This window comes from Falco biarmicus, chromosome 12, assembly GCF_023638135.1.
Source record: "Falco biarmicus isolate bFalBia1 chromosome 12, bFalBia1.pri, whole genome shotgun sequence".
Lineage (NCBI taxonomy): Eukaryota > Metazoa > Chordata > Aves > Falconiformes > Falconidae > Falco > Falco biarmicus.
Window position 1 is genome coordinate 6,410,118 of NC_079299.1, and position 12,162 is coordinate 6,422,279.

Below are 12,162 nucleotides of genomic sequence, written 5' to 3' on the forward strand. Positions count from 1 at the left end.
GTTTGAATTGACCACTTGGACTGTGGAGTGACAAGACAGTAAAGATCATTAAATAAAACAAAAATCTATTCAGAATTAGCTCTTCCTAGTAAGATGGTTTCTGGCTTCAGTACCTGCATTTGTGTAGTCTGTGCATAAGTTTAATTTGCCTGGATGAGTTGGCTCCTGCCTCTGTTGTACAGCTGTCATTTAGAAAAAAACCTTAATGTTGGCTAATGCTAGTAAGACCTGTGTTCTGCATCATCTGTCAGACTTTACATGGAAGGCTGCGGTGAGGTGGTGACTCTCCTCCCCATATTGTGATTTAAAAACTCGGGGTTTGTGTGTAATCTATTTTAAGAATAGCGATGTTCTGTATTTTGCAAATCCTTAGCATTGATAGTATTGGCTGTGGTGTACTGACAGCTTTGACATCAGAAGAGGTAGGCGATAGCTTATGGCTTTTTATCTGTGGAGGAGGAAGCATTTGGCACGGAACAGGGATACTGGCGATGCTGGAAGTAGTCGAGCTTCCCTTCTTGGGAAGGAAGCCCTTGGTATCTAACTGTATTTTGCCCTCTTCTCTGCTTTTGCAGCGCTGATGACAAATTGCATTGTGTTTTTCTAGCATACCAGTAGTAAAAAAGATGTTGGCAGACTGTCATCTAACTTTAGCGGTAGTTTCCCGTGGAGGTAAGAGGCACTTGGAACTGTTGCTTCAGGCTGTCGTTGGATTTGAGCAGATGTCCCTGCATTACTTGTGTGTTCGAGAGCTTGGGTTTTTTCTTGTGTTTGGAGAGCTGTCTTTACAACCAACAAATCTATGTCCTCTAAAATAACAGCAGAATTTCTAGAGCACACTTTAGAAGAATCGACTCCAAACACACAGCAATTGATACGCCTCTTTAAAAAACATTCTGAAGGAAAATCTGGTGCAGTAAAAACTAAATCTTTATAGTAATGTTTTCTGGTTCTGCATCTGTGGCAAAACCATCATTTGTCACAGACCTCAGTAATGGAAATACCGGCTGGATTGCCGTGGTTGGCTCTGTCAGTGTAGATGATCCTCTGGGGTCCTCGCCGGCTGGTGTTCAGTGATTTGTCGGTGCACAGGGCAGTCTAGCCAAGTGGTAGGAGCCCGAGAGCTAGGAACTTGAGGTTTTGATTTCATTGCCATTGATTTCATTGCTGCTTCTTGTTCCAAAGAGAAGGAAGAAGGCGGCAGCGTGCTCTGCTTCCTTATCTGCAAAATAAATCAGTTTATGGCGTGTATAACTCAATTGCTTAGTCATTGGTTTGTATAGTTTGCCTGGTATGGATATTTCAGTCTGGTTGCAGAGTACAGTGATAATTTGCTCTTTTCTCATTCGTTATATTAATGTAAGGCTGGAAGGACTGCTACCCCTGTTCTCAGGGGCTTTTTCCCTCATTAATGATGGATCTGTGCAGGGCTTGCTGCCAAAAAGTAAAACTTCTCTGTTCTGTGCCACTGCATGTGCTGGGGTTACCACAAAAATATTTGAGGATCAGTGTTGCCTCTTTTGACTGAAGAAGCTTGGAAACGGCTAGGTTTTGTGGTTTTTTTGCTCTGCGCGCCCCCTCCCCCCCAATCTTATTTACAGCATCTTTGATGTGAGATTATTTTTTCCAGAATATTTCCCAGTAGACCTGGAGAATAAGTCACTGTAATCATTATAACTTTTTCCATACTAGAGGCTGCTACTGTATCCTTTCCTATAGTTCTCGCTTTCCCCCCGCGTTACCTTTCAGCTTAGTTCATCTTTACTAGGTTTCTTCTCTTGTTCCTTTCCCTTGAATTCCCCCCAATTCTGTCCACGTTTTATTGTGATGTCCTACACAGACAAGGCTGCTCAAGTTGAAGGCTCAGTAGCACCAAATTATTTGGTGTAGGTACCAGAGACTTGCCTTTTTTCTTTCTCTTCCCGTGTTTTGTGATAGCATCACACTATTGACTGCTTTGCAGCTTGTACTCGTCACTTGTATTCTGTAGTGCAACAGGCTTGTTATCTCTCATACCTACAATTTGTTTTTCCTTCCAAATTGTAGTTATTTACAGTTTTCTAAATACGATTTCATCTTACTGTTTATTTCTTGGGTTTTGTTTTTCTCTTGAAAAAGGGTGGGGTCACCTAATCTGTCAAGATAATTTTGACTATTTAATTTTATTTTTTTTTTACCCTTTGGGTTGTTTGCAAGCCATCTAGTTTGGTGCCATCATCATAATTAATAGATGCACTCTCTGTGTTAAATTTCACAGATAGTTAATGGAAGTATTTTAGAAGTGGGTCCAAAACAGGTGATGGAGGGAGGAGGTGAAGCATCCCTCTGAGTCTTGTGTATCTGCAGCCGCCCTTCTTGGCCTTTCAGGAAGCTAGGAAAACAGCTTCTTCAGCAGTTCTACCAGTCAAGGAGCTTTGTGCATCATGAAGTTCTCCAGTTTGTAGCATGCCCAGTCCTCTAAGGACAAAAAAACCCAACAACCCACAGGCTTCTGAAAATGGGAAAGATAAATAAAAATTTGGGGTTTTTTTCCTGCTATGTATTTTTATATTGTATTCTCTGGATATTTTTCTAGGCTTTAAAGCACCTACAACCATGTTTACCTTCCTAGTTGTCAACATCACAATTATTATTTGCTTGGCTTACACTTGTTTTGGCTGTTTCAAGTACCTGAGTCCACTGAATTACAAGGTAAGCGATGGATACCCAACACCTTTCAGCACCTACCTGTGTGCTTGATGTAGCACCAGCTATTCCTGGCGGGTTGTTGGTGCCTTCTCGCTAGCAACGTCTGCTCACAGAGGTTCGTTCTGGGTGAGACAGCTGGAGAGGGCTGGTGGCAGAGGTGGACTGCCTGGCACAGTGGGAAGTCTGTCAGTGTTAGCAGGAGCTGAATTTGAGAGGAGGAAGTATGGAAGAGGATTGGAGGAGAGAGTACCGGCACTGCACAGAGATCTGTCTCTGCAGGTTTTTGGGTGCTTACAGTCTCCGTGTATTGTTTTGACTTACCAATTTGATATCGTCTCTTCTCCTTTCCCCACCTGTTACTGCTTACAGGTAGAAGACACGCAAGGTGAAAGAGGAAATGACGCTGATGTACCAGCCATCCCAACATCTTCTGTAAGAAGTTAAGAGTTACTAATATTCTCTTACATTTCCTAGAAAAAACTTGGTTTCTCACCCTGCTTACCAAAGAGCTTGTGTAGGACATATTAGTTTGGATGAACCTGTGGGGCTTCCCGTATGCGCGTGGGACCAGAGTTCTGCAGCTGGGCTCCCTGACCGTCCCAGGTGGTGTTCCAGAAGTACCTCCAGCTGATGTTTTGGGAGTAGTTGAGACGCGCTACTTCTAGCAGCTCTGTACAACTGTGTTCTGGGGTTTACACCAGGCACATCCTCACATCTGGACAGCTGCCAAATGCAGTCAGTTGCCACTGCTTTGTGACTTTGAAAGTTGTGATGTGTGTAGCAGGTCCTACCTGCCGCGTCACTGGAAGGGACGTAGGAGTAAGAGACAAATAGAGGCCTTTGTGCCACAGTCTGCAAGTACAGGCGAGTGAATGTTGCACCAGAAGGCCTCTGTGAGGGTGTAAAAGGCCTTAGGTGTTAAGGTGAAGAACGGGAAATGGATGAAAAGAAGAGTGGCAAGGGGAAAAATTATCCTGGGTGAATTATCCCAACGTTATACTTTGACAGACCAGTAAAATCCTTAACGCTTGTGATTTCAGATGTACGTCCCCCGAGTTTTGCGTTCTCCTTCTACAGAAAGGACGGTGCTTGCCCACAAGGAGCAGCAGTCATACGGCACCATGGACACCGCTTGCTCCCCGGCAGAAGGAATCGTAAACTATTCTGCGGGACCTGCCGTTATCGAGCAGGCAGCGGGAGGCTCGCTTTGAACGCCAAGGACTAACACAAGGTGGAGCGCTTGGTTCGGGATTAGGAGAACGAATTCCCCTCACCACCACCTGAGTATTCTGTTTTATTTCCATGTTCCTGCCTACAGGAGAGGTACAGAAATAATTCATTGTGTGGTCTGCAGCTGTGCTCGGAGATTAAAAAGCAGATGCCTTGGGACCGGTTGTTTTCCGGGCTGTCTACACACGTTGTGAAGCAAACATGTTGAACACAGAGATGCTGATCCTCAGGGACTTTACTTATGCTATCTCATCACTTGCCTTATGAAGATAACTTATGCTGCATATAGGTAACTGGTAACCAAAGCACATGGAGCTATTACAGCTGTCATTTATTTATTCAAAATAAATATTTAAAAAAAAACCCAAACAAAAAACCCCCAAACCAGCAAACCCTTTAGTATTTATCAATCACTTGGTGTGTTAAATCCTGAAGCAATGTCACTTTAGATGAAAATGCTGTTTGCGTGGGCGCCGAGACTGGTGTGTGGGACTCTATACTGACTACTTTGGGTGACAAGAGCAGAGACTTGGTCATGTTACTTTTTTCTTTAAAAGAGGTGAAGGAGTTACTGTGCACTTGGGTACTAAAAGTACCAAAGCAAAAAGGCTGGGGTAAAGAAGGGAATGATTAATTTAATACTGTTTTTATGTATTTTTTGGAGGGCGTTTATAGGTTGCTAGTTTCTGTTCACTATTTTTAAGGGCCTTCCACAATGAAAGTTCACCTGCCAACAATAAAGGATACAAACATTTTATCTTTCTTTTAATCTTGGGTCAAAACGCCAGATCTCTGGGTTTTCTCTACAGATGATATGAGCTGTAAGATAGTAAGTTTTTAAATTATGTAGTAGGTGCCAATTTATTCAAAGGTACATCATGTCAAAGTGTAACTAATGATCATGAAGCAATAAAACACTGAGTTTGGAGAAATTTTGGGCTGTCTTGATTGATTTTATTTTTTTCTTTATATTGAAACAGTTCCTTTGCTAGCTGCCTCACAGCATGGTCAGTGTCATGAGCTGTTCATAAGAGCACTGCCATGAGGCTTGGAATGACAGTACATCCCACAAGAGATTTGAATACTTGTATATTTCCCTAGGGGATGAATCTTGGTGAACTTTGGGTAGGGAAGGTTTTGGCCCTCCCAAGCCCTCTGTTTGCCTGTTAGTAGTTAAATTGTTAATTCCTGATTTTTGGCTGTTTCTAGCATGTCTGTGAAGCAGCAACATCTTGGGACTGGAGTAGAATTTGCGCCATAAAAAAGTGTGTGCAGATGTTCAGTGTCTTGCAGGCCTGCGTCCAGCTTCCTAAGACCAGCACTCTGGAAGAACGTTGAGTGGGAGACCTGCCCTGCTGCGTGAAGGAGCCTGCAGCGCTCTGATAACCCCGAGGAGGAGCCTGTCCTGCTGGCTGGAAGTGCACCTAACTCCTGGCTCTTAGGAGGCAAGTGAGGAGCCTTGTCTAGTGGGGGGGCATGGATTTGTGCCAGGCTTCTTTTATACTATCGCATCAGTGTTACGGTTTAGTCAGAGGGTTGGGGCGGGGGGGGGGAAGTATTTTGATTTTAGCAGTTGTGGTATTACTAGAGGTGGTATGTACATTGTAATTTTTTTAGTAATCATGGTATTACTAGAGTTGTACTCTAAAAAAAAAAATATTACTAGGTGCGTACACTGAATACAAACTGCCATTTAAGATTGCTATTCAAACCAAGAGAAAACAACGCCCAGCAGACTCCACATTTTATACTCTCTCCTGAGGGTCTCACGTGGATGTGAGGACAAGGGGAGGAGGTGGAGCCTGTTGTATTAATTGGATCAGAAGTCTGTGATCGTTCTAACTCATTTCTCGCTGCTGTACCCCACCTTGTACAGTTTTCTGCAGAAATAGTGGACACTTACGTATACTAATTGAGGAATCAAATGATTCAGCTACCACCACACCTGAGCTGCTTATAGTGGTTGGCACTGCAGAATTTTTATGCTCTGTGGTGTAACATTTTTGAGTGAGTGACTTTGGATATTCACTGTGAGGTTCTGTATGTTGATATCTCAAAGACAAAACCTCTTGGTGATTGGATTTCCTTTTTGTGCTGGGAAGGCTGCTGAACCTTGGTAATGAAGCTCCTTGTGGCTGGCACAGGTTCGTTACAGATAGGGCCAGCTCTTCAATAAACGCCCCTCCAGGCATGCCAACGTGCTTCAGATACAGAATATGGAAAACCTGGCAGGTAATGGAATGTTGCACCTTGCTACATAGCCATTGCTGGCATTTGAGGAACCACTTCGTATGTCTAATGGGGAAACCACCTGCATATTTCACTTATGTGGCAGCTGTTCTCGTTTGCTGCTGTCCTTTGTTGCAGTTAAACTCGTAGAAATGTCTGATATTAGGACATGCACTAGTTTGAGTAGAGGCTGGAATCACCCATTAGGAAAATGTCGCAAGACCTCCATATATAGCCACACACCAATTAAAAGCTGGTTTATCAGCTTTGCTATGTTGTGCTTGCTGCCCTAGTATCTTTTGGGTCTGTCTCTGAGAGCTGGAAGTAATTAGGAAATGGCACTGGCTCTAATTCATTCCTTCATGCTGGTGGATATCTCTGAGAGGATAAAATTAGATCAGCGGGAGAAACTCCTTGCATTCCTCGCTGAGCCTTAGAGAAAAGCTGGGGGATGGAAGCCTCAACAAATGTGGATATTGGCTACACTGTATTTGAAATTCATATTTAAAGTCATTGCACATTCTTTACTGTTCTTTTTATAAATCTTCTGGCAGGAAGCCTAAGCAAATGGCCCAGCTGGAGTTACTGATTGTAGCTCCCAGAAGCCATATTTGTTGAGATCCAGCGCCTGCTGCTTGCCTTGCATTGCTCAGTTGGAACAACTCCTCCTCCCCACCTCGCTCTTTGCTAGGTCCTTGCTTGCATTCTAGCAGCCGCCACCAGCAGTGCTTTGGTGGAACGTGAATCCTGGACAAGTCTGACACTCAGGCATGAGTAAGCCCTGCAGCGCGGTCTGTGACGGGATTCTCTGACTCATCCGAGGGGACAACCTCGGAAAAGTCAAAGAACAGAGCCCATTCGATATTGTACAATTTCATACACTTCTGCAAAGACTTCACTATACATTTTCTCCTACGGTGAAGAAAATGCTATATGGTATGCTGAGACAACAAGAAAAAAAAAGCCCAACCAAAAAACCTCACCCAACCTCCCCAAACCTGGCTTGTTTAGATAGACCTAGCTCTGTGCCAGTTAGAGCTTATTCTGTGCCCAATCCGTTTTACCTCCTGCCCTATTACAACACATCCTCAACACCCAACTGATTTCTCATTTGTATCAGGCACACACATTCACGCTTTGTTTTCCTTTGGGCTTTTCCCGTGTGAGTCCTGAGCCAAAGCAGATCTCACCGCTGGCCAAGTTTGTAAATGCTTCAGTGTAGCACTGGACCACGTTCTTTCTGTCTTACAGAAATCCAGTTCCCCACTGTGCTTACCCACACAGCTTCCAGCTGTTAGCATTTCTCGTGTGTGATACAGAGATACACATTTATTAGTGTTTGGAAGCCTTTCACTTTTATGCATTTGAAGAAGGTGGGCTTGTCCTAGAAGCAGCAGACCACAGCGTTGTTCTCCTGGCTCTTGGCGAAAGTGAGGTAAGAGGCCCAGGAAGACTTGGGGCTGAGGGGTCTTTTTCTGTCACTAACACAAACCCAAGTCCCTTGAGTACAACGAAAAGACACGCTTTGTTGTCTCCAAACTGCAACAATGCAAGGAAATACATACTTTTAATTCCAAATGATGGTCAGGGTCATAACTTGCAAAGAGGACGTGTGTCTTTTTAAAGTCATCTTGCAAATTCCTTCTCTGTCTAATCTGGACAAGACTTCTTGAATGGTTCTGCTTGTCACCTGTCTGTAACAGCTGCAAGTGCCTGTTTCAGAGATTTCAGAGGTACAGAAGTTGTTCGTTCTTTCTGAGGACAGCTGTCTGGCAGATCAAAGCAGAAAGGAAATGACTAAATGTAGAGACACAGAAGACTGGGTCATTAAAACAGAACATGCTTCCCTTTTAATTTTTCAGTTCTTGGGTTAACTTCTGGCTCTTGCTTGGTATCCGACATCCTATTGGTTAGGCTGTAGCATCTCCAGCTGCAGCAAGTGCAACTTCCCAATTTTTGTGTGCTCGGACGCAGAGCTCCAGTGTTATCTTCACTTGTTCTTTATCAGCAGTCTGTAAGCATTTGTTGCTTGGAGAGAACGTGTATCAAGAACAGCTGTCTTTTCTGTTGCATGTACCATAATTAGCTTTTAATTCTTACGATGAAACGGCTGATGTGGCCCCATGAATTAACTGGGGTAGTATACAAAGCTGCTGCTCCCTACTTGGTGTGCCTCTGCTACCAGTCTCTTCCAGCAGGGAGCCTGCGGTCTCCGTTACGGGGTGGCTGGACTCCTGGTTGAAGGCAAACGTTGCTTTCCTGGGGGAGGGTTTGTTCCCTTCTGTAGCAGCTTGTTTCCTGCCTTCCTAGGTGAGTTCAGGTGTAATGTGTATTGGATCTTCTCTCTTGAATGGATTTTAAAAGTCCCACCTTAAGACCAACTTTTATGGCTAGTGGAAAGTAATACTCTGTGTGTTAAATAAGAATTTCACTAGCTTAACAAGCCAGATATGTGTCCAGCTTCAGTTCTGGATGGAGATCTCTTTCCACTACAGTCTGGTTTGGAAATGTCTACTGATACAAAGCTGGTGGTCTTCAGCCCATCTTACCGTTTCCCTGAGATGTGATAGATACGTGACACACGGGATATAACACAGATACGATAGTGTCATTTTGGGGCCTTAAAGCACTTCAGGCTGTAAACTGATGGGTAGATGTAGATGTTGCAGTAAGATAGCTTTTTCCGAGAAGTCACAAGGACAGCAGTTGCAAGATCTGATATCCTGGCACGCTCTCTAGTAGATCTGCACGTGATATTCAGGTGGGAATGGGTGGGACTGTAAATATCAAGAAGAAGAGAGGGAAGTTTTCATATCTGTTTCTAGAATCAGTGGTTAATGTGGTTCAATGTAATTTAAAGTGCTGGTTAATAGTTAATGAAGACACTCTTTAAAGAGTGATGTTTAAAATAGAGTTCTAGAAATCTAATGTATGGTATGTCATAAGGTACTCCTGAATAAAACAGGAGCCAGATTTTGTTGCTGTCTCACTACTGCTTGTGTTGTGAACCTCCAGTTTTTATGTAGTGGCACAAAAGGGTGAAAGTTTGTGACTGTAGTGGGCGACTGTTTTTGAAAGGTATCTATCTGTTGCACATCTCAGATGTTTATTAAAAAAAAAAAAAGTTCCAGCACAGGAGGAAGACTGAGAGCAGAGGGAATGTAAGATGTATTTTTGTGTACAGCTCCCCTTCCTCCTGTAAGAAAATCTTTTGTGCGTTCAGTGGTGGTTTATGCTTGGCTTTTCAGATCAATTGGCTTTATTACAGCCAGCTCTCCTGAAACGTGAAGGACAAAGTTGCTTCTTTCAAGTGAGGATGTTCCATGTCAAAACTTATTTTTGAATTCTACATATTTTTTTTCCTAAGGCGAATTATCAGTATTTTTTCCCCCGCTCCGTCTACAGACATAGAGAAATAAAACCAGCAGCAATCTCCACAGAGGAAAATTAAAAAGGAAGCAATTTAAAGAATTGCTAATAAGTACTGTAATTTGGTTGCAGGCATTTAATTTTTTTTTATGACAGGGTTCTAGCTTTAGAGAATGGAGTAGCGTTTTCTTACTTTTTTATATTTGACATCTGTAACTTCAGAATTGTTCCTAAAATAGAAAGGATTTATTCCCTTCTGAGACCAGGAAACAGAATCTGCTAGGAAGAAAGGGGCAAACATTGAGGAACAAATCGGTTGTGCACCTCTAAGAGGAATCATTTAAGCCATTAGTTCTGTTATTTGGCTTCAAAAGGGAAAATACATAGTGGTGAAGTTAGGAAAATTGTCTCTGTGTTCTGTAGTGCTCTTCCTCTGCTTTGTGTGAGATTAGTACTTAATCCCTCTTTGTGTCTGTTTCTCTGAAACTTTTAAGAATGCCTTCTGATAGCTATCAGCTACAAAAGACTGGGGATGATGCAAAAAAAAAAAAAAATTTCCATTGAGACAAAAATGCAGGGGTAGACCTTAGTTTCCTGGAAGCTGGGCAAGAATTCCTAGAACTCAAGATAAAAGCGTATTTACATAAATAAACCACCCCAGCAATGCAGGGTTGGTTGCAGAAGAGCTTAAGAACCGCTGGCCACAAAGCTGCTCTTAGGCTGTGCTCCATGTGGGGAAGCTGAAAGGTTAGTGGGCGCACTGGGAGCAGCAATGAGATCCTACAAGGCAGCGATGGCCGTAGTGCAAAAGCGAGGGGGGACCGCTTGGGCTGGGCGGGAGCAGCGCTGCAGCCCGAGCTCACGACATGGCAGTGAGTGAGGGGGGCCGTGCAGACATGGTGGGCAGGACGTGGCTGGGCCTTTCCCCTCTGCAGAGGAAGGCTGAAGGCCGTGGACATCCACCGCTTACCTGAACAGCTCGGGGTGGGACATACCTGTGGGCTCTTGTGCAGTGGACAACTGGGAATGAAGCAACAGCAGGTGGGTGGTACCGAGAAGGAAGGATGGAGTGTTTGCCGGGAAGCCAGTATCAGCAGGATGGGCAAAAGCTGGTTTCACATTGGATGTGGGATACCAGTGGGGGCAGGAATTTCTGAGCTGAGGGTGCAGTTTCACATTTCCCTGGGCCCAGAGCAGGCTGCAGCCACTGCAGATGCAACCAGTGCCCCTGGCTCAGCCTTGCCTTCGGAGGGCTCTGCGAGGGGGGGCTGCGGGCAGCAGGCTGGGCCCCTTGTGGCTGCTGGGGCAGGCAGCACGGGCAAGGTGAAGCAGCTGGTTTCCCTCCTTGCACCTCTTTTGTGCTGTTGAGACAGTCGTGAGTCAGTCTTCACGTACGGTGAAGTTTGTCACGTTGGTTGGTTGGTAGCTGGGTAGTTGAGTCTAGTTCTGGCGTCCCGTGTTTCCGTTCCCCTGTTCTCTGTGCCGTACTCCCTCTGCGCTCATCACCTGCACTGGTTTGAACCATTGCTGCAAAGGGGGATTATCCCTCATTTAAGAAGATGGCAACTCATCACTTAAATCTCATTTATCGTTTGTCCTACCCTCAAAACGGCATACTCGGTTATTAAACACGGGGAGAGCATGAGCATCCTTAACACCTTAAAATCCAGTTAGGAAGGTATTTTGAAGACTGGTGTTTGGACTACATCTAGCAAGGGGAAAGAGCTGTCACTCAGCACAGCTCTGTTTATAAATACTGCTCTCCAGAAGACAACTGACAATTGTAATGGGGCTAATTCTTCTAGCAGCATTGCCATAACACCATCAGGGCTGTCTGGCACTGCACAGGGTATTTCTTCCACGAAAGAAAACTAATCCTAAGCAAAACGGTTTTAGTGTGAGTTATGTTCCATAAAGTGCTATTACAGCAAGTAAAACAAGTGGCATCGTTTCTCAGTGTTTTTAAAATAAGCTACCCTGAAATCAATATGGATTTATTCCTTGTCTCTTCCCACGGTATCCAGAAGGATCTTTCCATTCCTCTTTCAGAAAGACAAAAATGTCTTCGTTTAATGCATGTTATGTATTGCACCTGCTGTAAAGCGGAATGTACATTTGACTGACTGTCTTGAGCATATCAGTCCTTGCTCCCAAGCAATTCTAGCTGATTCAGTGGTGATGAATAGTGCCCCTTATGGATCTAGATCTGTGATGCTAGACTTAACAGATTCTATTTTGCACTAAATGATGGTTTAACTTCCTTTTTTTTGTATGAAAGTGTGATTTCTATTCGTTTTTTTTCCCCCATTCATAATCTGAGTAATGCCTGACTCTTCCTGTTTAATGTATGTGAAGTCTTGCCTTGTTTAGTCATGCGAGATGTCCAAAGGCTACATCTAGTGGCTTGGATTTTTCAGGACATTATGGTTTGTAGTTTAAAAATCAGAAGTCAAAGTTGGTTGTAGCTGGGAGTTAGTTGAGCTGGAGGCGTATGAGAAGTTGATGACCTTACTAGTGTTTTTCCATAGCAGAAGCAGATGCTTTCCAAAGCAGTTCAGCTGGGGGAGGGGGGGGGGAGGGTCGCAGAATGTCAGTTCTGCTTATTTTCAGTGGCATCGCCGTGGTTCTGAACCTCTTATCCAGGCT

At 44.0% G+C, this 12,162-nt stretch overlaps 2 protein-coding genes and 1 long non-coding RNA gene across 8 annotated transcripts in view; 1 reads left to right on the top strand and 2 right to left on the bottom strand.

Moving 5' to 3' along the window:
- The window catches only part of TMEM63A (transmembrane protein 63A), a 31,267-nt gene extending 26,417 nt beyond the window's left edge, over positions 1-4,850 (top strand). For 3 of the 4 annotated variants that reach the window (XM_056357656.1, XM_056357655.1, XM_056357658.1), the window contains 3 exons: positions 2,576-2,691; positions 3,058-3,120; positions 3,729-4,850. In XM_056357656.1, coding sequence (XP_056213631.1) covers positions 2,576-2,691; positions 3,058-3,120; positions 3,729-3,899 — 350 coding nt within the window. In that variant the 3' untranslated portion in view covers positions 3,900-4,850. The remainder of the gene's footprint in view (positions 1-2,575; positions 2,692-3,057; positions 3,121-3,728) is intronic. The other variant, XM_056357657.1, reaches the window with a different exon arrangement.
- LOC130157743 (uncharacterized) lies at positions 491-3,119 on the bottom strand. Its single transcript, XR_008825007.1, has 3 exons — positions 3,010-3,119; positions 2,728-2,890; positions 491-1,222 (listed from the first exon to the last, which is right to left on the bottom strand). It is a non-coding gene; the product is annotated as an uncharacterized LOC130157743 (long non-coding RNA).
- EPHX1 (epoxide hydrolase 1) overlaps positions 4,563-12,162 on the bottom strand; it is a 34,508-nt gene continuing 26,908 nt past the window's right edge. The window contains exons 10-11 of one of the 3 annotated variants that reach the window (XR_008825006.1): positions 7,713-8,924; positions 4,563-6,977 (exon numbers count right to left, since the gene is read on the bottom strand). The gene's annotated coding sequence lies outside the window, so the exon portion shown is untranslated. Of the gene's footprint in view, positions 8,925-10,486; positions 11,044-12,162 lie in introns of all 3 variants that reach the window. The other 2 variants (XR_008825005.1, XM_056357660.1) reach the window with 2 other exon arrangements.